Source organism: Sus scrofa, chromosome 6 (assembly GCF_054392235.1).
Source record: "Sus scrofa isolate SSC_HxYL_T2T_F1_AM1 chromosome 6, Sscrofa_HxYL_maternal_Yorkshire_Landrace_v2.0, whole genome shotgun sequence".
Classification (NCBI taxonomy): Eukaryota; Metazoa; Chordata; class Mammalia; order Artiodactyla; family Suidae; genus Sus; species Sus scrofa.
This window is the reverse complement of record NC_139388.1, coordinates 99,842,320-99,866,823: the sequence shown is the minus strand read 5'-3', so window position 1 is coordinate 99,866,823 and position 24,504 is coordinate 99,842,320. Positions and strand designations below refer to the sequence as shown.

At 49.2% G+C, this 24,504-nt stretch overlaps 1 protein-coding gene and 1 non-coding gene across 23 annotated transcripts; both read left to right on the top strand.

Moving 5' to 3' along the window:
- Window positions 1-4,979: 4,979 nt before the first annotated feature.
- Window positions 4,980-22,079, top strand: PABPC4 (poly(A) binding protein cytoplasmic 4). Of its 22 annotated transcripts, none has more exons than XM_013999192.3 (16): window positions 4,980-6,070; window positions 9,298-9,491; window positions 10,507-10,622; window positions 11,852-11,991; window positions 12,366-12,460; window positions 13,137-13,274; window positions 14,285-14,380; window positions 16,497-16,769; window positions 17,113-17,185; window positions 17,345-17,416; window positions 17,963-18,049; window positions 18,143-18,270; window positions 20,114-20,207; window positions 20,303-20,433; window positions 20,666-20,768; window positions 21,774-22,079. In XM_013999192.3, the coding sequence occupies exons 1-15, from the start codon at window positions 5,878-5,880 to the stop codon at window positions 20,753-20,755; spliced, it is 1,920 nt and encodes a 639-aa protein (XP_013854646.1). In that variant the 5' UTR covers window positions 4,980-5,877; the 3' UTR covers window positions 20,756-20,768; window positions 21,774-22,079. The 22 variants fall into 22 exon arrangements, 16 of the variants coding, with proteins under 16 accessions (XP_013854646.1, XP_005665308.1, XP_005665307.1 ...); XM_005665251.4 differs by having other exon boundaries at window positions 17,345-17,464; window positions 20,666-20,725; XM_005665250.4 differs by having other exon boundaries at window positions 17,345-17,464.
- On the top strand, window positions 14,891-15,025 carry LOC146402690 (small nucleolar RNA SNORA55). The gene has a single exon (XR_014808758.1). It is a non-coding gene; the product is annotated as a small nucleolar RNA SNORA55 (small nucleolar RNA).
- Window positions 22,080-24,504: the final 2,425 nt, after the last annotated feature.

The window sequence follows — 24,504 nt, the reverse complement described above, 5'->3', positions numbered from 1 at the left end:
CCTTTGACTCCTACTGTCCCACTTGCCATATCCAATTAATCACAAATCAGAGTAAATTTTTTTTTTTGTCTTTTCTCCTTTTAGGGCCATACCCTCACCATACAGAGGTTCCCAGGCTAGAGGTCTAATCAGAGCTGTAGCCGCCTGCCTAGGCCACAGCCACAGCAATGCCAGATTTGAGCCACATCTGTGACCTACACCACAGCTCACAGCAACACGGGATCCTGGACCCACTGAGCAAGGCCAGGGATCAAACCCGCAACCTCATGGTTCCTGCTCGGATTCGTTTCCCCTGCACCATTACCGGAACTCCCAGACTAAATTTTTTTTCCACTCAAGTTACTTCTCCATCCCATGGCCACCACCTTAGTGGCCCTCCCTCCCAGGTCTCTTCCTTGCCTCCACTCTCTATGCTGCAGCTTTCAGCAACACCAGATCCTTAATCCACTGAGTGAGGCCAGGGATCAAGCCCACCTCCTCATGGATACTGGTCAGGTTCTTAACCCTCTGAGCCACAATGGGAACTCTGAAAAAGGTGGGGTTTTTTGTTTGTTTGTTTGTTTTGCTTTTTAGGGCCAAACCTGCAACATATGGAGGCTAGGGGTCTAATAGGAGGTACAGCTGCCAGCCTATGCCACAGCCACAGCAACATCAGATCCAAGCCACGTCTGTGACCTATACCACAGCTCACGGCAACGCCGGATCCTTAACCCACTAAGCGAGGCCAGGGATTGAACCAGCAACCTCATGGTTCCTAGTAGGATTCGTTTCGATGTGCCATAATGGGAACTGTGATTTTTTTTTTTAAGGTAATTTGAGGAGTTCCTGTCATGGCTCACCTTTTAACAAACCCAACTGGTATCCATGAGGACTCCGGTTCAATCTCTGGCCTCTATCAGGGTTTAAGCATCTGGCATTGCCATGAGCTGTGGTGTAGGTCGCTGACAAGACTCAGATCCCCCATTGCTGTGGCTGTGGCATAGGCTGGCAGCTACAGCTCCAATTTGACCCCTAGCCTGGGAACCTTCATATGCTGAGGATGCAGCCCTAAAAAAGACCAAAAAAAAAAAAAAAAAAAAAAAAAAAAGAAAGAAAGAAAGAAAGAAAGAAAAAGTGTAATTTGAGGAGTTTCCTGGTGCGATCTAGCATTTGTCACTGCTGTGGTATGGGTTCAATCCCTAGCCAGGGAACTTTCACATGCCATGGAGGAAGCCAAAAAAAAGGTAATTTGAGCCAAGGCATCTCCCTCTGAAAATCCTTCAGCTCTGTTCTTTGATCTCAGGATAAAGTTCAAAGTGGTTCAAGTCTCCAAGAGCAGGCTGTCCTTCTCACCTCTCACAGCACCAGTGTGTCTTATAGACTCATCTCCAGCCCACTCCCCCTCAGGGCCTTTGCACATGCTGTTCTCTCTGCCTTCACTTAGGTAAATCTCCCCTATTCTCAGGACAAATGTAGCTTGATAACAATAACAATTATCATTTATATGAGTGATTTATGGGTATTTATGTGTATTAGGTTAGTCTCACAAGAGCCCCTCTAAGTACCTTTACTAGTTTACTTACAGATTGGAAATTTGAGAGTGAGAGATGTGACTTAGCTTGCTCAAGGTCACACAGGTAGGAAGTTCCCCAATAGACATGAGGGCAGGGACTGTGGGCTTTGCGTTTTTTTTTTTTTTTTTTTTTGTCTTTTTTGCTATTTCTTGGGCTGCTCCCAAGGCATATGGAGGTTCCCAGGCTAGGGGTCCAATCGGAGCTGTAGCTGCCGGCCTACACCAGAGCCACAGCAACGAGGGATCCGAGCTGTGTCTGCAACCTACACCACAGCTCACGGCAACGCTGGATCGTCAACCCACTGAGCAAGGGCAGGGATCAAACCCACAACCTCATGGTTCCTAGTCAGGTTCGTTAACCACTGCACCACGCCACGACGGGAACTCTTGTGGGCTTTGTTTATAGTAATTATTTTACAAATATTTATTGGAGTTCCCTTCGCGGCTCAGCAGTTAACGAACCGGTCTAGTATCCATGAGGTTGCAGGTTCTATCCCTGGCCCTCCTCAGTGGGTTAAGGATCCAGTGTTGCCATAAGCTATGGTGTAGGTTGAAGACACAGCTCGGATCCCCCATTGCTGTGGCTCTGGCATAGGCTGGCAGCTACAATTCTTATTCGACCCCTAGCCTGGGAACCTCTATATGCCGTGGGTGCGGCCCTAAAAATAGCAATATATATGTATATAATATTTAGTATGTGCCACATTGGCACTGCTCCAGCTTCCTGATCTCGTGAAGTTTACCTACCATAGGGAAAAGACAGACACCAAACAGGCAAACATATACGAATGACATAATCTCAGGTAGTGAGCCTTGAAGATAAGCCAGGATCGTGTGCTGAGATGAACAGTACTGTCGGGCTACTGTAAACCACTAGGTGGTCTGGGAAGGCTTCCGGGAGGAGGGGTTCTGTCTATAAATGGAGTGCTCCATAAATGTTTCTTGACTGAATATGTTAACTAGACTATCACCTTCACAAGAGAGGGACTTCCCCAACTTTGTCCACCATGGTATCCCCAGCACCTTGACCTGGTGTTGACATAGAGTGAGCCTAGATTAACCATTTCTTTCTTTTGTTGTTGTTTTTGTTTTGTTTTGTGAATGTTGGGGGGGGAAGGTGCTGGGCCACACCTGTGGCATGCGGAAATTCTGGGGCCAGGGATCCAACTTGAGCTACAGTAGTAACCAGAGCCACAGCAGTGACAACATACCGGATCCTCAGCCCACTGAGCCAGATAAATCCTCTTTGAATAAATATATAAATAGTAATATTTCTTCATTTAATCAAATCGGTGGTTTTCTTTCTTTTTTTTTTTTTTTTCGGTCTTTTTTTTTAGGGCCGCACTCGAGGCATATGGAGGTTCCCAGGCTAGGGGTCTAATCAGAGGAGCAGCTGCCAGCCTACACCACAGCTTACAGTAATGCCGGATCCTTAACCCGCTGAGCGAGGCCAGGGATTTAGCCTGCAACCTTGTGGTTCCTAGTCAGATTCGTTAACCACTGAGCCACTATGGGAACTCCCTGTTTTTCCCTTTTTAACCATTTATTATGCAACCACTGAGAGTTCCCACTGTGGCTCCACAGTGGAATTCATTTCTGCTGCCCCATGATGGGAACTCCAAATCATTGGTTTTCAATGGGAGTATCTCTGTGCCTTTTAGTAATTTCTGTTTTGGGTCACAATGATGCTCAGGGTGGTTCCTGGCATTTATGCTGTCTCTGTATATCTTGCAACACATGGGGACAATCCCACTTGAGGTAGACTGGTCCCATGTACCACGTGACTTCCAAAGATCCTCAAGCAAAGGAGAAATCTTTTTCTCTTTATTTATTTATTGTCTTTTTAGGGCCACATCTGAGGCATATGGAGGTTCCCAGGCTAGGAGTCAAATTGGAGCTGCAGCTACCACCCTACGCCACAGCCACAGCAACGGGGGATCTGAGTGGAGTCTGTGACCTGTGACCTACACCACAGCTCACAGCAACACCAGATCCTTAACCCACTGAGCGAGGTCAGGGATGGAACCTGCTTCCTCATGGATACTAGTCAGATTCCTTTCCACTGAGCTGCATGGGAACTCTAGGAGAAATATTTTTAAAATTTAGAGTCTAGACCCTCACTCCTTTTTTTTTTCTTTTTTATCTTTTTGCCATTTCTTGAGTCACTCCTGAGGCATATGGAGGTTCCCATCCTATGGGTCGAATTGGAGCTGTAGCTGCCGGCCTATACCACAGCCACAGCAACACAGGATCCGAGCTGCGTCTGCGACCTACACCACAGCTCATGGCAACACCGGATCCTTAACCCACTGAGCAAGGCCAGGGATCGAACCCTCAACCTCATGATTCCTAGTCAGATTCATTAACCACTGAGCCATAACGGAAACTCTGATCCTCACTCACTTTTACAGAGAAACAGAACTTTTGTTTTGGCCACGCCCTGGCAGCATGTGGACATTCTCAGGCCAGGCATCTAAACTGCCACAGTTGTGATTGGCGCCACAGCTGCCATAATGTCTCATCCTTAACCTACTGCACCATAAGGGAACTTCCCAGGACATTTTTTTTTTTCTTTTTAGGGCCACACCTGTGGCATATGGAAGTTCCCGAGCTAGTGGTCCAAACGGAGTTGTAGCTGCCGGCCTATAACACAGCCACAGCAACACAGGATCTGAGCTGCATCTGACAGCAGCTTGTAGCACAGTTGGATCCTTAACTCATTGAGCAGGCCAGGGACTGAACCCGAATCCCCATTGATACTGGTGGGGTTCCTTACCACTGAGCCACAATGACACTCCCCAGAACATATTTTAACATGAACTAAATTCCAGGGATACCACTACCATGTAAATAGAAGGATGACTGTATTTTGTTTAATTGAAGCTCTCCCAAAATTTGTTCATCTTTCTGGGGAATCCCATCACCAGCTACTACTGCATTGGTAGCTGTCCTATTTGGGATGATTCCATCTTTAGGATCTAGTTTTCTAAAAACTTCAGAAAGTCTTCTTGATTTGGGCCCAATTGTTTACATAGCGGAGCACCTATTACATGACTATAATTTATTTTGTGTCTTCTTTATTTTACAGTTAGGCAAAACATTGATTATAATCATGATGCATGTGAGTGGGTCACACTATCCATGTGTTCTAGTCCCGGAGAGGCGGGTGGCTTACACTCTACCGATTCCACCAGCAGCAGGCAAAGCTACCCTTGGGTCCGGCGGAGGCCCCAGCGGGGCGGTCCTCCGCGCGCCAGGGGTCGCTGTGGCGCCGCGCGGCCGAGCCGGACGCTCTCGCGTGGCCGCCCCGCCTCGGGCCCCCGGGCCGAGTGGGCGGGCACGACTGCGCCCAGGTCGCAAGGCGCCCTTCGACCAGCAGCGCCCGGGGCGGGCGGGTATAAATGGAGCGGTGGCTCCCCCAGCCGCCTCTCTCCGCCCCGGGTCGCCGTAGCCTTCGTCGCTTTCGGGCCTAGCAGCCTGAAGAAAAAAAGAGAAAAAGATAAAAAAAACCCGAAAACGCTTTAAAACCTTAAAAAAAAAAAAAAAAGAAAAAGGAAAGAAAGAAAGAAAAAAAAGCGAATCCTCCTCGGAGAACCCGCGGGGAAGTCACTTTTGCGCGCTTCCGGCCTGCCCGCCGCCGCACCTGGGCGTCCGTCGGTCCCAGTCCGTCGGTCAGGTGGTGAGCCGCCCGCGCGCCCGCGTCCACGCGCCTCCGCCCGCGCCCGGCCGCGCCGCGTGGCAGCCCCGCGCCCGCCGCCCTCGCCCCCTGCGCCCCGGCCTCCGCGCACCACGTGTCCGCGCTGCCCTTCGCCGGCCCGGCGTGGGAGGCGGCTGCGCGCTCCGGCCGCCCGGGGCTTGCCGAGTCGGCACCGACAAATATTTGGTTTCCCTCGTCCCCGGGCTGCTGTAATCTTAAACCGCCTGGAGCCGGAGGCCTATATTTATAGAGAAACGTGTGTCCCGGAGGCCGCTGTGGGCACCATTGGGTTGCCTCTAGAAGAATTTTTGTAATTTGGAGGGGATTCCCCGTTTTAATTTTTTTGCTTGGGTTGAAATTGGGAGCTTCGGACCAGGACAGCTGAAAATTACAAACTCCCAGGGAGGGCCATATTGTTTTTGAGAGCCTTTTGTCTGCGGTTTGGCAGTCTCCGGGCCGTCCCCGAACTCCTTTCTTGGGCCCTTGGAGCCCACTCCAGCTTCCCTGAGCTTCACTGCCACCTGTGAGCCGCGGCGCGGGCCACGGCTCGGAGCAGAGCCCCTTTTGTCCTGAGCGGGCCCTCTAAGAAGTCCTCCTGGCGGGGCTCGGGGTGGTGGGGGCTGGGGAGATGAACGCTGCGGCCAGCAGCTACCCCATGGCCTCCCTGTACGTGGGTGACCTGCACTCGGACGTCACCGAGGCCATGCTGTACGAAAAGTTCAGTCCTGCGGGGCCTGTGCTGTCCATCCGGGTCTGCCGCGATATGATCACCCGCCGCTCCCTGGGTTATGCCTACGTCAACTTCCAGCAGCCGGCTGACGGTGAGTAGAAGCTGTGGCCACAAATTCGTGGGCTCTGGAGGGACCCTGGGGGTCCTTCTCCATCCAGGTCCCCACCCCCCGTGGAGGGGGCTTTGCGACAGCCCGTGGCCACGGAAGCCATGGTGGGGGACAGGATGCAGGGGGTGGAGAAGACGGATTCCTGGCATCAGATGAATCCCAATCTTGTTTCCACCACTTGCTAACTGGGTGACCTTGGGCTTACAGTTGGGGGGGGGGGGGTAGGAGCCCAAGGAGGTTGTAAAGGGGACCTGAGGGAAGTTGCTGTCATTCCATGCGTGTGGTGGGGACTGCTCCGTTAGAGACCCTTGCCTGGTCACTGGCTGGGGCTCCTGCAGAAAGAGCAGGATGGATGATTGAAACACAATTCCTTCAAAAATTTGAGGTGGCAAAGCTGCTGCCCCCTCCCCTCACTTTATCCTGGGCTAAGAGTCTTCGATTCTGTGCTGATAAGCAGTCTTTCAGGGCAGGTAGGAAGCAGGGGGACAGTTTTGTGTGTTGGACTTGAGCAGGCACTTGTGCTAGCACTACCAGAACTGCATGTGCCAGGCCAGCTCCCTGGGCTGTGTTTTTGCCACTGGGGTGGAGGACTTCTTTTCCTGGACCAGCCCTGGGCTCTGGAAGAAGGTGTGCAGGTAGTCCCGCGAAGCTCTGTTTGGAAATCTGCTATTTTGGTGGGGATTATCGCCTCACCTGTGAATAGTCCTTTAAAGTTGTCATAACCCTTTTACTTCATCCCATGTGAAGAAACTAGGACTTCTGAGGAGGAAAAGGAGCTACAAAAGGTTGGAGGCTGAGCTGGGACTGGGTGCAGTTCTCTGCCAGCCCTGATTGGGGCCTGAGCCTGGAGCGCGGAGAGGAGAGGTATGCTGCGGGCCTGTTGGGAGTGAGGCCAGAGGAAACCCAATCAGGGGCCACACGTGACTCCAGAATAAAAGGGAACAACTGTAGAGACCATCACTGGGAGAAATAAGCCATTCTATGGCAGAGGATCTCCAGGTCTCTATTTTTGTCCCCACTTTGTTCACTGTCCCTGAAGCACAGAGAATGTCACTTGCCCAAGATGCAGTTGAAACCAGAGAATCGGACTTGTTGAAGAGACACCAGGCACTGCTCGGGTCAGTTCAGTGAGCTCTGAGTTGTGTCTGGCCACAGCACAGAGAAGGTGCCTGAGAGCAGCCTTTTTAGGGGGGAGTAGTGGGCACGTTGGCTTGTTGTCTGCCTCCTTGAATCTTCTGCACGAAAGTCCTGTCACTTGGTGATAGTAGCAGAAGCCATTGGTTAGTGTGTCTGCCAACACATACCTCTGCAGGACCTCTCCCTGCTATAAATAAGTGCAGCCAGATTTGTCAGGCTAAGCCGACTTGCCTTGTGCAGCACTGTCTGGAAATAGACCGGAGCTGGGTTGAAATGGGCTCCTTTGCTGCTAATTCATGAAACAGTTTGGGGTCCCAGGCTGGGGCTCGTAGAGTCATCACAAATGAGCCCTTCTGTGTCGGACTTTCCCTGACCTCTCTTCTCACTGAAGGAGCCCCCCTGAGGAAAGTGGGAAAGCTGGTTGGGAAGAGTGAAAAAGGAGATACTCTTCTGGCTGACTGGAGGGGCAGAATTAGGGAGGTGTGTCTGTGTTTTAAGTGAGAATGGTGCCTTGAAGCAGGAGAAACACTTCCCACCCCCCTCTCCCTTCCTGGAGGAGATTCTGAGTGATACCCATGATACCGATGCGTAAGTCTGGGAACCTGGGTCTGGGTCCTTGTTACTACCAGTTAGAGAAGTGTTCTGCTGGCTGGTGAGGATTACTGTAGCCTCTGGTTCTTTAAATGGTCTCCAAGGTGTATGTTTGGATTGGTTGTGAAGCTAGGGGAGCATCCCTAAGCACTTTGTTGGGCACCAGGGCATTTGAAAGTCGTGGAATTCCATGGAGCTCAGATTAAGGCTTCAGATAGCGTGGAAACCATTACGAGCAGGGCCTGCCTGCACTGCCGACTTAGGCAGAAAGGTGTTGTAGTTTCTTCTTTCTTGTCCTCATAATACAAAGAACATTTCCATGTCATTTTGATGATTGAAACTTTTTTTGTCTGAATCAACTTCTGTTCTCAGAAGTTGAAAATACAAGGAACTGGGCTGAATTCCGAGAGACCGTATGTTTTCCCCAATTGATAAGACGGCTTGTAAACTAAGTGACAGCTAGTTGATAATGCTGATGCAATACCTTACTGAAAAATAATCAGAAAGTCTGCCATTAGTTTTTTTGTTTTGGGTTTTTTTTTTTTTTTTTTAATCTTTTTAGGGCCACACCCGCAGCATATGGAAGATCCCAGGCTAGGGGTCGAATTGGAGCTACAGCTGCCAGCCTACACCAAAGCCACAGCAACTCGGGATCCACTCTGTGTCTGCAACCTACACAGAAACTCACGGTAATGCCGGATACTTAACCCACTGAGTGAGGCCAGGAATTGAACCCATGTCCTCATGGATGCTAGTCGGGTTCATTAACCGCTAGGCCATGATGGGAAGTCTTGCTATTAATTTCTTAATCAGCAGTTAACTATACTGTGCAGCCATTCCAAAGATAAGTTTATCCATTTTGTAAGATGGACATATTACCTGTTCTACCTGCAGCCTGGTGGGAAGTAGGCTGCAAAGTCTTTTATAACTGATAAAGCTTAGTCAAATGTGAGGTCTTATTTGATCCTGGTGTCATAAACCCATTTTCTCTTTTTTAGGCCCGTACCTGAGGCATATGGAGATTCCCAGGCTAGGGGTCAAATCAGAGCTACAGCTGCTGGCCTACACCACAGCCACAGCCTTGGGGGATCTGAGCCGCGTATGTGACCTACACCACAGCTCACAGCAATACTGGGATCTTTAACACACTGAGTGAGGCCAGGGATTGAACCTGCAACCTCATGGTTCCTAATCCTATTTGTTTCTGCTGAGCCACACGAGAACGCCCATAAACCCATTTAGATTATCTTGCCTAACCCTAGCAACAAGGATGCAGACCCAAGAGGGGTTGGGACTAATGCCGTGAAGGAGGATGATTACCTAGATTCCCAGGCTAGAGGAGTCTGATGTCGTTTCATTTTAACAGAATTGCCCTTTATCAGAGTGCTTACCTTGAAAAGTTCTGGAGTTACCTGTTCCTGGGATGTCACCTACAGGTGGTAACATTTTATATCCTTGACCGAGTTGTGTTTCTCTTGTAGCTGAGCGGGCCTTGGATACCATGAACTTTGATGTGATTAAGGGAAAGCCAATCCGTATCATGTGGTCTCAGAGGGATCCCTCTTTGAGGAAATCTGGCGTGGGAAATGTCTTCATCAAGAACCTGGACAAATCAATAGATAACAAGGCACTTTATGATACTTTTTCTGCTTTTGGAAACATTCTGTCCTGCAAGGTAAACAATGATTGAAAGATTTCAACAGAATAATTACTGAATCATGAAAACACATACCAGGAGTTCCCTTCATGGCTCAGTGGTTAACGAACCCAGCTGGGATCCATGAGGATGCGGGTTTGCTCCCTGGCCTTGCTCAGTGGGTTCAGGATCCTGCGTTGCTGTGAGCTGTGGTGTAGGTCACAAACGCAGTGCGGATCCTGTGTGGCTGTGGCTGTGGCTGTGGCATAGGCCAGCAGTTGTAGCTCCGATTAGACCCTTAACCTGGGAACCCTCCATGTGCTTTGGTGTGGCCCTGAAAAGCAAAAAAAGAAAGAAACACATACCAAATGGGGAACTGCCTTGGAACTAGGCAACAGGGTGTGATAATTTTTTTTTTAATGCGGGAAATGACTCTGAAGTCTAAAAGTTCCCTTAAGATAATCTCGTGCCATAGCCCAGCATAAACTAGCAGGTGCTTCGTGTCTTTGTTTATTCTTCCCTCTGCCTGAAATATCCTTCCTGTTTCCTAACTTTGGAAGGCATCAAAAGGTTGACCGCAAAGTGTGAGCTGGGGGGGCGGGGGTGGGGGGGCAAAGTATCAGAGCAATGCCTCTGGTCTCCAGGAAGCTGTACTTAGTCATTTTAGAAGCATGCACTCTTTCTTCTCCTTGCACCTGTTTACGTGGAGCATTTTGTACAGCTTGTGTGGTGGTGGTTTACATGTCTGACTCCACACTGGATTATAATTCTATTGTGGGCTTAGGAAATGGTTTGTCTTTCTGTAGCCCGGTGTCCTTGACCCCCAGATAGCAAAATAGTTTTTTAATGAAAAAAAGAAGACATTTGGAATAGAAGCAGCCTCATAGTGGCTGCCATTTGTAAGTGGAACATGACTAGGTACCCACTGTAGTCTCCTGCCTTTTGACCGTGGATGGGTTAGAGGCTTCTCATAGGTCCTGAGCACAAGCCCACACAGCTCTCAAGTTTCTGGGGCTGAACAGTGGTGCTGAATGGCCCGCCTTGTCTTTGACAGGTGGTGTGTGATGAGAACGGCTCTAAGGGTTATGCCTTTGTCCACTTCGAGACCCAAGAGGCTGCCGACAAGGCCATCGAGAAGATGAACGGCATGCTCCTCAATGACCGCAAAGTGTGAGTGTCCCAGTCCGGAGCAACAGCCATCGCATGAGCCAGCCGTGGCCCCACCTCGGTATTAACTGGCACACACAAGGCGGCTACTGGTTCTCTCGGCCCAAGAGTGGCCTGCTCCTACCTCTCCACTCCAGGGCTGGTGAGTCTCCCTGCCCGAGCTGTGGCAGCCCTTTGACTCGCCAAGGTGGGCTTCCTGCCCAAGCCATGGCCGGCCTGCCGCCTCTCCCTTAAAAGCATCTGTCTTTGGGTTTTGTGAGCATCTGGGGCTGGCTGGAAGGCAGCTCTAAGACCACTTAAGTGGGGGTCTTGGCCAGCGGCAGAGTGGAGAGGGCCCTGGACTGACCAGGAGCTTTATACTAGTCGTGTGACCTTGGCCTTCCTCTGACTCAGGTCTGTCCATGGGGTCACTTGCCAGGGATTGATGCCAAATTGTCCCCTCCACTTGGCTAACTTATGACTCAGTGGCCTTCAAATACAAGGCTGGCTCCACAGTACTGCTTAATTTGGTTATAATGGAAAATCCCATCTGGTTGCAGAACCCTATTCATAACAGACCTTGTTGATTTGGTGTGGTTGCAGGACGGAGAGATGGGGTCTTAGTTAAGCCATGCAGGGAGAGGAGAAGGGACAATAAAAACAAATCCTGGCTATGACAAAGTCATTTCTGTCCTTTGATATTGAACGGATGGGTTGTATTGATGATATGTATGTATCTGGTAGTTAGGTCTTCTAAAGGTATCACTAGGAAGAAATCTAAAGATTCTTAATGTGTGGATACCTTTTCCTGCTAAGTGTAAACAGCACCAAAATGAATTAAGTGAAAAAACAAAGGCTCCCTCTTGGCTCACTCCAGCAACCTCACTCCTAGGCTTAACAGTGTTAACAGTTTGGTTTGTATCCTTCCAGACCTTTTCTATGCATTTACATAGATGCACAGAAATGAACGTTTTAAAAACATGGTCATCAGGTTTCTTCACGAAGGCAGTGTGATGTGGTAGGAGGAGCCCTGGTCTGAGCTGGGGGCCCTGGGGCTGGCCCTCGCAGGACAGTCCTGCCTCTTTTCTTTTTCTGCTGGGGAGTTGGGGCATCTCTGAGCTTGCTCTTGGTGGTTGGATGGGGACATGTGTGTTTTAACCTCTCCTGTCAGCCTTTAACCTGCGTTGCCTTGGGCCCCTGGAAATCAAGTTCTTTTCCTCTGGGTGATGACTGTTTCCATGGTTTCTTTTTAGGTTTGTGGGTAGATTCAAGTCTCGAAAAGAGCGAGAAGCTGAGCTTGGAGCCAAAGCCAAGGAATTCACCAATGTTTATATCAAAAACTTTGGAGAAGAGGTGGATGATGAGAATCTGAAAGAGCTCTTCAGCCAGTTTGGTAAGTTGAGGTCTTTTGCCCTATGTGTCTCTTTTCATAGTCCAGTAGACCTGGAATTTGTCTGTTTTTATTTACTTAAGAGATGGGGGCGCCTAGAGGCAGAAGTAAAATGCCTTGCATGACAAAGGCCACAGGGTAGATAGGAATAGACTCCAGGCTTCGGCTCTTGGCTTCATCCTACCTCGTCTTATCCCCAAGGCCCTCTCAGCAGCTTGATCAGAATTAGAAATTCAGGCATGCACTCAAAGGTGCCTCTTTCTTTGAGTCCATCTCAGTTCAGCAGGAGGGTGCTTCAGGTGGGCTCCTAGAGAAGCCTACTTTCCTTGAGCTGTGGTAGAGATTCTGTTACTAATAGTTCTGTCCTTTGGTAATAGGTAAGACCTTAAGTGTCAAGGTGATGAGAGATCCCAGTGGGAAATCCAAAGGCTTTGGCTTTGTGAGTTACGAAAAACACGAGGATGCCAATAAGGTGAGAGTACCACAAGGGTTGGGAAAAATTTGTAGGGAGTGGCCCCAGTGTGTGGGCAGGGCCTTGCTAGCACATAGTAGAGTGGAGCTGAATTGAATAGTAAAGTGGAGCTGAATTGTTTGAGTCCCTAGTGGTAATGTACAGTGTGCCCTGGGATTGTCTTCCTGAGGGATTTTGCATGTTAATACAAGTATTTTCAGGGTACTTGGTATATGCCTGTTAGCCAGGCTGTTGAAAGAATAGGGCAGGCATTTGGTCATAGGTGAGGGAACCAAGGGCCTGGAGTTGCTGATTCGATAACAGAACAGCATCCACTTATGGGTTAAGCATTGTGCTAGGCCTTCAGCATAGATGATTCAGTACCCACAAGAGAACCTGAGAAATTTCGTGACAGCCAGATGATCAACCTAGGCTCATGTCTGCTATGCTTGTGTTTATACACCTGGACTATTCTTTTACTCACATCTGGACCAGTAGTCCATTTAAATACCAACCCCATTTTACTGATGAGGAAATTTGGGTTGGCTTAGCTGACTTCAGAGACGGGATAAGATTAGTTTTTAGCCCTATAGGGATGATTTCCTTCTCTCAGAATATTCAGTGGGACTTAATCAGACCTCCAGAGCAAGGCCCCTGCCTCCGCACCTTGATTTAAAGACATGTGTTTCCTCTTTAGGCTGTGGAAGAGATGAATGGAAAAGAAATCAGTGGGAAGGTCATTTTTGTCGGCCGTGCACAGAAGAAAGTGGAACGGCAGGCTGAGTTAAAGCGGAAATTTGAACAGCTGAAACAGGAGAGAATTAGTCGCTATCAGGTGAGAGGTTTTCTTGGCCCAGCCCGCCAGCAGGCCACGTACCATGAGATGTTGGCAAAAACAGGCTTAGTTTAGCAGGCTTCTTCCTCTTTGAGGACCTTGAGTCTGCTCTTCCTCATTTCTCCCAAGATTGTCAGGCTTAAAGGATATATGTACCAGATACAGCAGCAATTCTAGAACAAGGACAAGGGAGGTTTTTTCATTTTAGGGACTCTATTCTGGAAGCCTTAGTCTGTTCTTTTGGCGCTTTTTGTTTTTAGGGCCGCACTTAGGGCACATGGAAGTTCCTGAGCTAGGGGTCGAATAGGAGCTGTAGCTGCCTGCCTATGCCACAGCCATGAAAATGCCATATCCTTAACGCATTGATTGGGGCCAGGGATCGAACTCATGGATACTAGTCAGATTCTTAACCCACTGAGCCACAGTGGAAACTCCTGGGGTTTTTTTGGCCACACCTGCAGCATGTGGAAATGGGCCAGGGATTGAATCTGACCTGAAGCTTCGATTAGGCCACAGCTGTGGCAGCACCAGATCTTTAACCCACCAAGCCACTGCAGAGATTGAACCCGAGCTGCTGCAGAGACAGTATGGATCCTTAACTTGCTGTGCCACAGTGGGAACTCCCAGTCTGTTGTTCTTAGTCCTGTGGGTTCCTTTTTTCTTAAATGATACTGCTTTGTTTGGAATGGTGATAAGGAGGCCCTGCTGGGTCAGTGGTCAGCCAGGGCAGCTGTGAGGAATGCTGAGACTACATCGATGGTCCTGATAGTCTTAAGGTAGTAGTTTCTCAGCTTCATACTGCATCAGACTCCCCTGCAGGACTTGTTAAAACAGATTGCTGGGCCCCAAAATTTCTGATTCATTAGATGCAGGTTCTGGCTTGAGAATTTATATTTCTAACAGGTACCCAAAGGTACCACTGCATGTCTGGGGATCATAGTTGGAGAATCATCGTCTTCAGGAATGTATGAGGTATAGAAGTGCAATTAACCGTGATCTTTTTGCTTCAGGGGGTGAATCTCTACATTAAGAACTTGGATGACACCATTGATGATGAGAAGTTAAGGAAAGAGTTTTCTCCTTTTGGATCAATCACCAGTGCTAAGGTATTTTATACTGAGATTTTGGGGTTGAAGCAGACGTTGTAATCTATTTTAGAGGTTTATTGCATTTGTTTCATCTAAGGAGTAGGATCTAAAATTTTTTTTTTTTTAAGGCCGCACTCGCGGCATGTGGAAGTTTGAGAATTGGAGCTGTAGCTGCAGACCTACACCACAGCCACACCAGATCCAAACTGCATCTGCGACCTACACCGCAGCTCACAGCAATGCCCCATCCTTAACCTACTGAGCGAGGCCAGGAATTGAACCCGCCGTCCTCATGGATACCAGTTGGGTTCGTTTCTGCTGAGCCACAACAGGAGCTCCATAATCTAAATTTTGTCCGTTTCTGAGATTAGCTACTACATTAATCTAGCAAATTTCTCCTGGCTTTTCCAGTTACTCATCTGAGCATATACTCTGGAGAAATGACATTTTATTAGGTTAGCATTTCACTGTCTCCCAAGCACTGATGGGGGCAGGGTTGGAGATGAATCGGACTCAGTGTTTCCCAGAGCACCTGAATCTTTCCCATTCTTTGCTGCTTCGTGCTGGTGTGGGGACAGATGGTGCCACAGTATGAGCAGAGGAAATCCAGACGGGTTGTTTCCTGTTTGTCTTGGGACCTGTCTCTACACCTCTGCCACACTTCTTTGAGTGGAGGTATTTTGAGGATTTTGGAGCAGAGGTTGGGAACTTCCTGTCTGGTCTCATAAAGGAGGAGAGGGGAGGGGAAAGTTTGTTTTTCCATGTTTTGCAGTGTGCATTGTCTACTTGATTTTTTTTGATAATCATATCAACTGAGTTAGCCGGGTGAGTGAGTATGAACCATCTTTTGAAGATGAAGCGTTTTCTCCTTGAGCAGGCCGCCGTGCGTCCTTAGTGCTTTGTGTGTGTGGTGGGAACTGACAGCATCTGAATATTTTGGGTCATAGCTGATGCAGACGCTATTCCTGCTCCTCAGAGGTGTGGCACGTGTCACAGAGAGCTCTTAGGGCAATGAGTGAGAAAGGAGGCCTGGTGGGCCAGTGGAGGCTTGATGGCCCTATCTTGCTTGGCCCTTAACCTGGGAGCATTATCAGCTGCAGCAGGGTGTTGGCCAGAGCTGCCATCAGAAATTTCCTCAGTTCCTCACCCCCTCCCTTCTTCTTATCACCCCCTTGAGTCTCCAGCAGTGCAAGGAATGATAGTCTCGCCTAGCTGACCAGGACAGGAGGCAAGACAGCATTGGCCAAAAAAGAGCAAGAGAACCATATCTTGAGGTTTTCCAGGCACCACTTTTAGGATCATGGTGTCACATTACTTTCACACACCTTACTGATCCACCTCAATGGTAGATAATTGTTGGGTTAATACACATCTTTACTCCGAAATCCTTCACGTCAGGAGGCTCTCCAGGCAGTGAGCTAAGACACAGATGGGATGGTGCCAGACACACATGGTCATATTGCTACCAGTGCTGGTAGGCCAGGGAAAGCAAGAAATGACCTTTTCAGGTGAGGAAAAAGCCTCCTGTGGATGACTTTGTATGTAGGAGACTATCTGAACCCGTAGACATGTGGTTTTGTAGCTGTTTGCCTTGAAGTATATCCTGGACATTGATGCTCAGAGGGCAAGCCAGTGACTTCTCTTAAGGTAGAGATTCTGGAGCAGGATTAGAATCTAGCTGCCTGTCTGGTGGTGGTTCTGTGTTGTTCCTGTTGAAGTAATGGTGGCAGTCATTGGTTTCCTAACTCCTGCCCAATTGTGGTATTTCAAAAGCATGTCCTAACCTTGCTAAGAGCTATTAAAGTTTTGTTCGCCAAAGTCTTGAATGGATGAGTTCTACAAGTAAATTGCTTAACACGACTGTCTGGATCTCTTAGTTCCCAGAGATAGCTATACTTTTAGGTATCAGGAAACATCTTTGGGTTGCTGGTTCAACCATTAGCCATAGAGTCACCTGGGGAATCTAAAAAGAAAAACACTTAGGTCCTCCTTTTAGAGGTTGTGATTCAGTTAGTCTGGGGTCCCTTGTGGGACTGGGCTGAGAAGCCCTTACCTGGACTTGGTAACTATTGCGGTGGAACCCAGTTTTAACACATGGACGCCTTTGTCCTAAGTGACTGGTCTTATTTTGTAGGTGATGCTGGAGGATGGGAGAAGCAAAGGGTTTGGCTTTGTTTGCTTCTCATCCCCTGAAGAGGCAACCAAAGCAGTCACTGAGATGAATGGACGCATCGTGGGCTCCAAGCCGCTCTATGTTGCCCTGGCCCAGAGAAAGGAAGAGAGAAAGGCTCACCTGACCAACCAGTACATGCAGCGGGTGGCCGGGATGAGAGCGCTCCCCGCCAATGCCATCCTAAATCAGTTCCAGCCTGCGGCAGGGGGCTACTTTGTGCCAGCAGTTCCACAGGTGGGTCTGCTGTACGCTTGTGTCCCTTTGGACCCTGCCTGCTGACAGCTGCTCCTATAGTCCAGAGTGGTGAGGGAGAGGGGTTTTAGGACATTGGCGTTCTAGAATATCAGAGTAAAGATCCTGCAAGTAAAACAAGGAAGGGCTTAGAGTGGCACACAAACAGTGTCAGGGATAGAGTAAAAGAATCCCTATTAGCTGACTGTCCCTCCCCCAAGCTTCTGAGTCGAGAGCCTCTGTCCTGAATAACTAGCCCAGGGCCTGGTAGTGGGCTGAGATGAGATAATTCTCCAGTGTGGCTTCAGGTCCTTAAATACAAGGGCTTGGGTGCTCTTTCTTTCAGGCTCAGGGAAGACCTCCATATTACACACCTAACCAGTTAGCACAGATGAGGCCTAATCCACGCTGGCAGCAAGGTGGGAGACCTCAAGGTAGGTGGTGGGGAGCAGTGATCTGAGCACCCAGGGTGTAGCTGTCCTGGTCTCCCTGCCTACCTTCCCGCCCCCTCTGAGGCACAGCCTAGGGTCAGGTCCACGCCGCTCATCAGTGACATGCAGTTTTTGTCTCTTCACTAGGCTTCCAAGGAATGCCAAGTGCTATACGCCAGTCTGGGCCTCGTCCAGCTCTTCGCCATCTGGCTCCAACTGGTAATGCTCCGGCCTCTCGCGGCCTCCCTACTACCGCTCAGAGAGTCGGTGAGCAAACTGGCCTTGAAGCGTGGCCCGGGGAGGAGGGAGTCAGGACCACTAGGCTCAGCCCAGGGTTGGTCAGTTCGTTGGGCTCATCGTGTTGTCCGGTCCTGGTTCTATAATCTTAGCTGTGTGCTTAGGGAGGTACTTAAGGAGCAGAGAAACAAATATGAGTTCCAAATGGTTGGTTTCCGTTTAGGATTTTTGCCTCATCGGTGACTTGTGAAAAAGGTTAATTGTAGGAATTTGTTAGCTGAATGACTGCAAAGGCAGCCTGTTCTTTAGGTAGGGTTGGGAGAGTCAGGGAACTTTTGCAGAATGTCTTGTATTCCAAGAGGTGGAAAGAGTTGTATGTTATCTGTTGGCTCCTCTTCGTAAATAGCAGTAATGGCCCCGTGTGTGTTGTGTGTTGTGTGAACATGCTTTGGAATTGCTCCTTCCGTGGGACGTGGCCAGTTGGACATCTGTCGCCAACACTGATGTGCATTTGCTGGTCTGTTGTAGGGTCTGAGTGCCCGGACCGCTTGGCTATGGACTTTGGTGGGGCTGGTGCCGCCCAGCAAGGGCTGACTGACAGCTGCCAGTCTGGAGGTGGTATTGGATGCACACAGAATGGGGAAAGATGGGATTTGACGGGTCTTTGCCCAGACTGATGGGCTTTAATTTTACTGTTCTTTTCCTAAGGTGTTCCCACAGCTGTGCAGAACTTAGCGCCTCGTGCTGCTGTTGCTACCGCTGCTCCTCGGGCTGTTGCACCTTACAAATACGCGTCCAGTGTCCGCAGCCCTCACCCTGCCATCCAGCCTCTGCAGGTGAGCACCCCCCGCCCCCCGCCTTTCTGCATGACGTAAACGCTGCCTTGCTTGGATTTCCTCAACAGGCATTAGGCGCCTGCTCTGTGGTGGAGCCTCCTGTGTGGCAAGCCTGCCTTTGGAGGGGGTGGGGTTCTAGTGGGAGATACAGGGCTTGCAAGTGTTCTTCCTGATAACAGTTGACTCAGCAATGCCCCACAGGAGACAGCGTGCTCCTGCTCTCCTTCCTCCCACATGCATGGGCTCACTCAGCTCTTTTTTTTTTTTTTTTTTTTTTTTTCCTCTTTGCCATTTCTTGGGCCGCTCCTGCGGCGTATGGAGGTTCCCAGGCTAGGGCTCTAATCCGAGCTATAGCCACTGGCCTACGCCACAGCCATAGCAATGCGGGATCTGAGCCATGTCTGTAACCTACACCACAGCTCACGGCAACACCGGATCCTTAACCCACTGAGCAAGGCCAGGGATCAAATCTGCAACCTCATGGTTCTTAGTCGGAATCGTTAACCACTGTGCGACGACGGGAACTCCCACTCAGCTCTTTGAGCGTCCAGTTATTTCACTTTCACATCCATTGGCTGAATTGATGATCCTTAGCTGCTCTGCAAGGTGATTGGGTGGGAAAGGACATCTTGCAGATGAAAGGTTCGGCTTCAGAGGTATTATTAGGTTGGGCTGGGAGAACTGGACCCAGATCTCAGCTTTTCAAAGCTGGAACTGCTATCCTAGAGTTGTGTGCACCTCAGGCAGGCCAAGCAATGAGCTTGTGGCAGGACTCTGCAGTTTGCTTGGAGGAGCCGTGCTGGGCCTTGCTTCCTTCTGCTTGGTGTTATAAGTTGGAAATTCCTCAGAACTTGGCACTATATGAAGTTGGTGGGTTTTTTTTTTTGTTTTTTGTTTTTTTCTTTTTTAATGGCTGCACCTGTGGCATGTGGAAGTTCCTGGGCCAGGGATCGAATCTGAGCCACACTGTGGCAACATAGGATCCTTTAACCCACTGCCCCACAGCGGGAACTCCAAGAAATAATTTTTTGCCTGCAGGGACCCTACTTGTAGGACTGATATTGACATTACATGTGGACGGTCCTCAAGCATTTGGGGCAGTAAAGGCGACACGGGATATAATTATAAGCATTTTGCTATTTACATTCTTCGACTCAGTCTCTACTTGGAATATACCCAAAAGGAAACTCATTTTTGGGAAAGGGAGTTCCCATCATGGCACAGCGGAAATGAATCCAGCTAGGACCCGTGAGGTTTTGGGTTTGATCCCTGGCCTCGCTCAGTGGGTTAAGGATCTGGTGTTGGCATGAGCTGTGTTGTAGGTCACAGACGAGGCTTGGATCTGGCGTTACTGTGGCTATGGAGTAGGCCAGCAGCTGTAGCTCCAGTTAGACCCCTAGCCTGGGAACCTCTGTATGCCTTGGGTGTGGCCCTCAAGAGACCAAAAATAAAAAACTTGCAGGAAAGGGCTGCACATATAAATGTTCACAGCATTTCATTAACAAGGCCTCAAAGCCTTGGGTAGCTATGGGTGAATTATGATCATTGTAACCTTGAGAAAATTAAAATCATTGGTAGATGACTGCCCAGCACCATAGGTTTATTTTCTTACTCGTTTCCCTTCCCTTAGAATAGCATGCCATTTTAATTGTGGTTGGTTATGTTGTTACGCTTACACTGCTCTATTCTTCCCCTTCAAGCCCCCGAGACTGAAATCAGTTCCTGGACAGCAAGGACAACTACTCCTTTCACTCAGTAGACTTTCATATGTTGAATGGTTGGGCTCACGACCACTGTCACTGTCCTTTCTCTGGTGCTAACCTACTGCCTCTCCTGGTTCCAGGCACCCCAGCCTGCAGTCCATGTGCAGGGGCAGGAGCCACTGACCGCATCCATGCTGGCCGCAGCACCCCCCCAGGAACAGAAGCAGATGCTGGGTGAGTGCTTGCAGAAGAGGGGGCCAGAGCCTGTTACTGACCTGAACAACAGCATCCAGGCTCTACTGGGTTTTTAATGGAGTACCTTCCCACAGGTGAACGTTTGTTCCCACTCATCCAGACCATGCACTCAAACCTGGCTGGGAAGATTACGGGGATGCTGCTGGAGATTGACAACTCAGAGCTGCTGCACATGCTGGAGTCCCCCGAGTCTCTCCGCTCCAAGGTGAGCTGGTTCTCCGACCCTGTCACTTCGGCTCACTTGGCTCAGGATGTGTGTGGGGGGGTCTTCTGCCCCCATGACCTCTTCCTTGTGCCTCGTCTGCAATCCAAGGGTTGCTGTGCTGTGGGCATGTGAGAAAGCAGTTCACACCAGAAGCCCCCGCTAGGCCTGGGCACCAGGGAGGGACGGAGGGGCTCTCCTCAGATGTCACTGACCACCTGGAGATCTCTCACAGGTGGATGAAGCTGTAGCGGTCCTACAGGCTCATCATGCCAAGAAAGAAGCTGCCCAGAAGGTGGGCGCTGTTGCTGCTGCTACCTCTTAGACAAGGACAAACCGTATGTTTGGCTATTTCTGTTTTATGCAATGGTTTTGACTCATGAATATCTTCCTAAAAGGTTAGGGGCAGTGTATGTGTAGAGCCATGTTCCTGTCCCTAAATCTGATAATTAGGGTAGAGCTTTCTGTCATCTGGATGAATTAATGTAGAGAAAACAGTACAGGTTGTAAATTAGAAGAAGCAAACAACAGTTTTCTCCAGAAAGAGCCCCTGGTTAGATCTTTCTCAAGAATCACCTTGTAGGTGTGAAATAATGATGGATATACGAGGCACTGCCATAACCTGACCTCATGGCCTCACATCTATGAGCATCTCCCTGGTTTGGCTTAAGCTCGGTGAGGTCGGTTGTGTGTGCGTCTGCTGCTTAGCTCCGGCAACCCACTGGGCACAGGCCTGGGTTTCAGAGTGAGAAGTAGACATACCTGGCTTGCAGTGTGTGTTCCCATCAACTTGTAGATTGGGGGCTAGGGACTCAGGGCAGTGAAGCTTAACTGGGACTGGGACCTCTGACAAGGACTGGTGGGTAATTGCATAGAGGAAGGAGAGAACAAGTGAACAGGGGCAAAAGGGTGAGCGTATGGTAGGGCCAGAGCTGATGGGTTGGTAGGGCTTGACTTGGCATGGGCATGGCGCTTGTTAAGGGCCCAAGCCTTGTCATTTGGAGTTTAAGCATGGGTGGCCAGGAGGAGTTGGTGGTGGGGCTCTACATACAGTAGCCTCAGGGGCACTAGTTCTTAACCCCAGCTCCTCCTCAGAGGGCATTTGATAGCATCTGGAGACATTTTTGCTTGTCAAAACTAGGATTGTGTTACTGCTGTCTAGTTGGGTAGAAGCCAGGGAAGCTGCTAAACCTCCTACAATGCAGGACAAGCCCCCACAGTAGACACCAAGGCTGAGAAACCTTGCTCTACAGTAATTTTATCAACCAGAGAATTCAGTCTCTGAGGTTCTCTCTTTTTTTTTTTTTTTAATGTATTTATTGTTCTGATGCTTTTCTTTTTAGGATTCAAAAGCCAAATAAACCCTCATGGAGTTCAGCTCAAGGTTTGAAGACTTCTTAGCTTGTCCTATGGACCTCAGTACCAAGAACCACAAATTGCAAATTTAATAGGTCATTTTGTATCAAAAGGTCAATTATGAAGCACCTAGAACTTTTCAATTAAAAGACTATATTCTCTGGGTTCTGGTATGGCCCAGACAGTGTTAACTTTTTTTTTCTATTGTGGGTTTTGGTCTTTTCTCCCCCAAATTGGTTTTATTTGATGTACCCAAGTCTTAAGTTTAATAAAGAAAAAAAATCTCCATAAAATTGCCTCTGTTTTATTCTGACCAGTTTTCTTAATGTTTCAGTTTTCACTGAAGTAATTTTTGGATATAAATAGAGTCAAAGTTCTGTATAGCTTATCCTTTCCTGATGGGTCATAAGCAGACTACTTTAGGTTAACGAGGCTTGCAGGACTGTTGCATTGTATTCTTTTTGCTTTTTAGGGCCACACCCTTTGTGTATGGAGGTTCCCAGGCCAGGGATCTAATTGGAGCTGCAGCTGCCAACCTACACCACAGCCACAGAGATCCGAGCTGCCTCTGTGACCTACACTACAGCTCACGGCAATGCCAGATCCTTAACCCACTGAACGGGGCCAGGGATCAAACCCGTGACCTCATGGTTCCTAGTCGGATTCGTTTCCGCTGTGCCACAACTTGGGATCTCTCTGCTGTATCCTTTTATGAGAGAACTTTTATACTGGGATTAGGAGTCTAGTCTAGTCAGCACAGACCTTGGGTCTAGCACAGGAAAATCAGGCACAGGATAGGGTTGGTGTACTTCCCAAGGACAGGAGGTGACATGCGGGACCTAGCCCCTCCCTTGGACTGTGTTGCTTGGGGTTCACCAGTCCCCTGCTCTGTCTCCCATGGTCAGATTACCCTGTGTGCAGGTCCACTGGCCCAGATTCTGCAACTGCGGTTTCCACTGGCAAGTGGGAAAAGGCTCAGAGATCTGGGTGGCTGAAATCCTCAAAAAAGACCTTAACCTGACCAAGGTCAAAACCACTACCTGCCCTCCCTGTCTCCCAGCAGCACTTTTTCCCCCTTCCTTGAAACTTGTCAGGCTGTTTTCCTCAGGTGGTTCCTGGAATATTCTTCCTTGGTTCGTGCCTCTTGGCAGGTGCCCTCTCCATTTCCTGACACCCAAGGTTAATGGGTATGTGCTCTCAACTGCTCTAGACCTAGCTCCGTGGGTGATGGGGTGGGGCTGTGGGCGGGGCCTGGGCTTCTGGCCAGAGAGCTGGGAACAAGATGGCCACGGGCCAGAGGGTCATCTATGTGGGGTGAGCCTGAGCACTCACATTGGGGGAGGCAAGGCTCCAGCTGAGTCCAGGTTGGGGGTAGTGTGGACTGGGTGTAGACCCAGGGCCTTTGGTAGCATATGGTGGCAGGGGCCAGGTCCTTCATGGGGCTTTACACCCTTAGCTTGTGAATGGTGCCTGGGACCTAACGGCTTTACTGGTCCTAGTGCTGCTGAGCCCTTTCCCTCCTGACTCTGGACTCTGAAAGGTGAGGAGATGGGACATTGTGATCTTGCACTGCATCCCAAATTTTCATGCCCATTCCTTGAACTCTGCAGCTCCAGCCCTTTGGGTGAAGGAACTCCCAGAGTCCTTTGGGAATTAGAGAAATCAGCCTCACAGAGTGGGTTGGTGAGCTCTATGATGCTACTGTATGACAGTGCTGATGAGAGTCCAGCTGGGGATTTCTGGAAAGGAGCACTCCATCCAGAGAGTTAAGGGCAAATTTCCTGGAGGCCCTGAGACCAGAACTGTTTCAAAGATTAGGAGTTAAGCAGCAGCTAAGATGGGAGCAACGTTGTTGCCTGAATGGAGAGCAGCAAGAGCTCCAGAGGGGTGAAGTAGTCTGGCACTTGGGAACAAGTAGTTTGGTTAAGGAAGCAAGAAGAGGCTGGAGAAGTGGGTTTAGGGCTCAGGACATGAAGGCCTTGCGTGCCATGCTAAGAATTTTGGAAAATATTTAGCAGGGCAGTGATGTAATCGGACTTGCCCTTTCTTGAGTCGTGCTGATGATAGAAACTGGAAGCAGTCAGCTCGTTTAAGAAACTCAAAATAACCAGGGTCTAGATGTCGGCCTGAAGAGGGATGGGAAGAGGAGTGTACCTGGCAAATCATCTTGTATACCCAAAAGACTAGGGATCCCTCCTTCCCCTCCTGGCAGCTGTCTTGCTGACAAGGTGTTGCAGCAGCCATTCCAAGAGTGTGGAGGACATTGGTTCAAAAGTCCCTTGGTGTCTTTGCAGGTGGGCTGGCAAAGGAGGCAGACAACAAAGTTCTTCATGCTGTGTTTATTCAGTGTGTCTCATGTTCAGCTGCCTGATGCCAGGAAAAGAACTTGAGAAAAAATTGTAAGTTGTGTACATTCTGTGTATGGTTGGTATGTATTGAAGTTCAGGAGGATATCCGTCTAGGGCACCACGGCTGGCATCTTGGTAATGGAAAAGGAATGTTCTGAGGTCAACAGGACCAGGATGGTGGTATGGCTACGGGCTGAAATTTACCGAGATGGACGATTTGTTGGACTTGAGAACAGGCTTTCTCTGCATTGGAAGCATTTGGGGGCTTTGATTTCTGATCATTTAATATATAACCTGTATAGTGAGAACCCAGTAGGAAGATAGTCATAGAAAAATCTGAAAAGATCTGGGTGTTGTTTCACACTACCTG

Coding starts and splice junctions, on each gene's coding strand:
- PABPC4 (XM_003482030.5), top strand. CDS start 5,878: ATGAACGCTGCGGCCAGCAGCTACCCCATGGCCTCCCTGTACGTGGGT. Junction 12,461..13,136: donor AACACGAGGATGCCAATAAG/GTGAGAGTACCA, acceptor TTTCCTCTTTAG/GCTGTGGAAGAGATGAATGG. Junction 14,381..16,496: donor GATCAATCACCAGTGCTAAG/GTATTTTATACT, acceptor CTTATTTTGTAG/GTGATGCTGGAGGATGGGAG.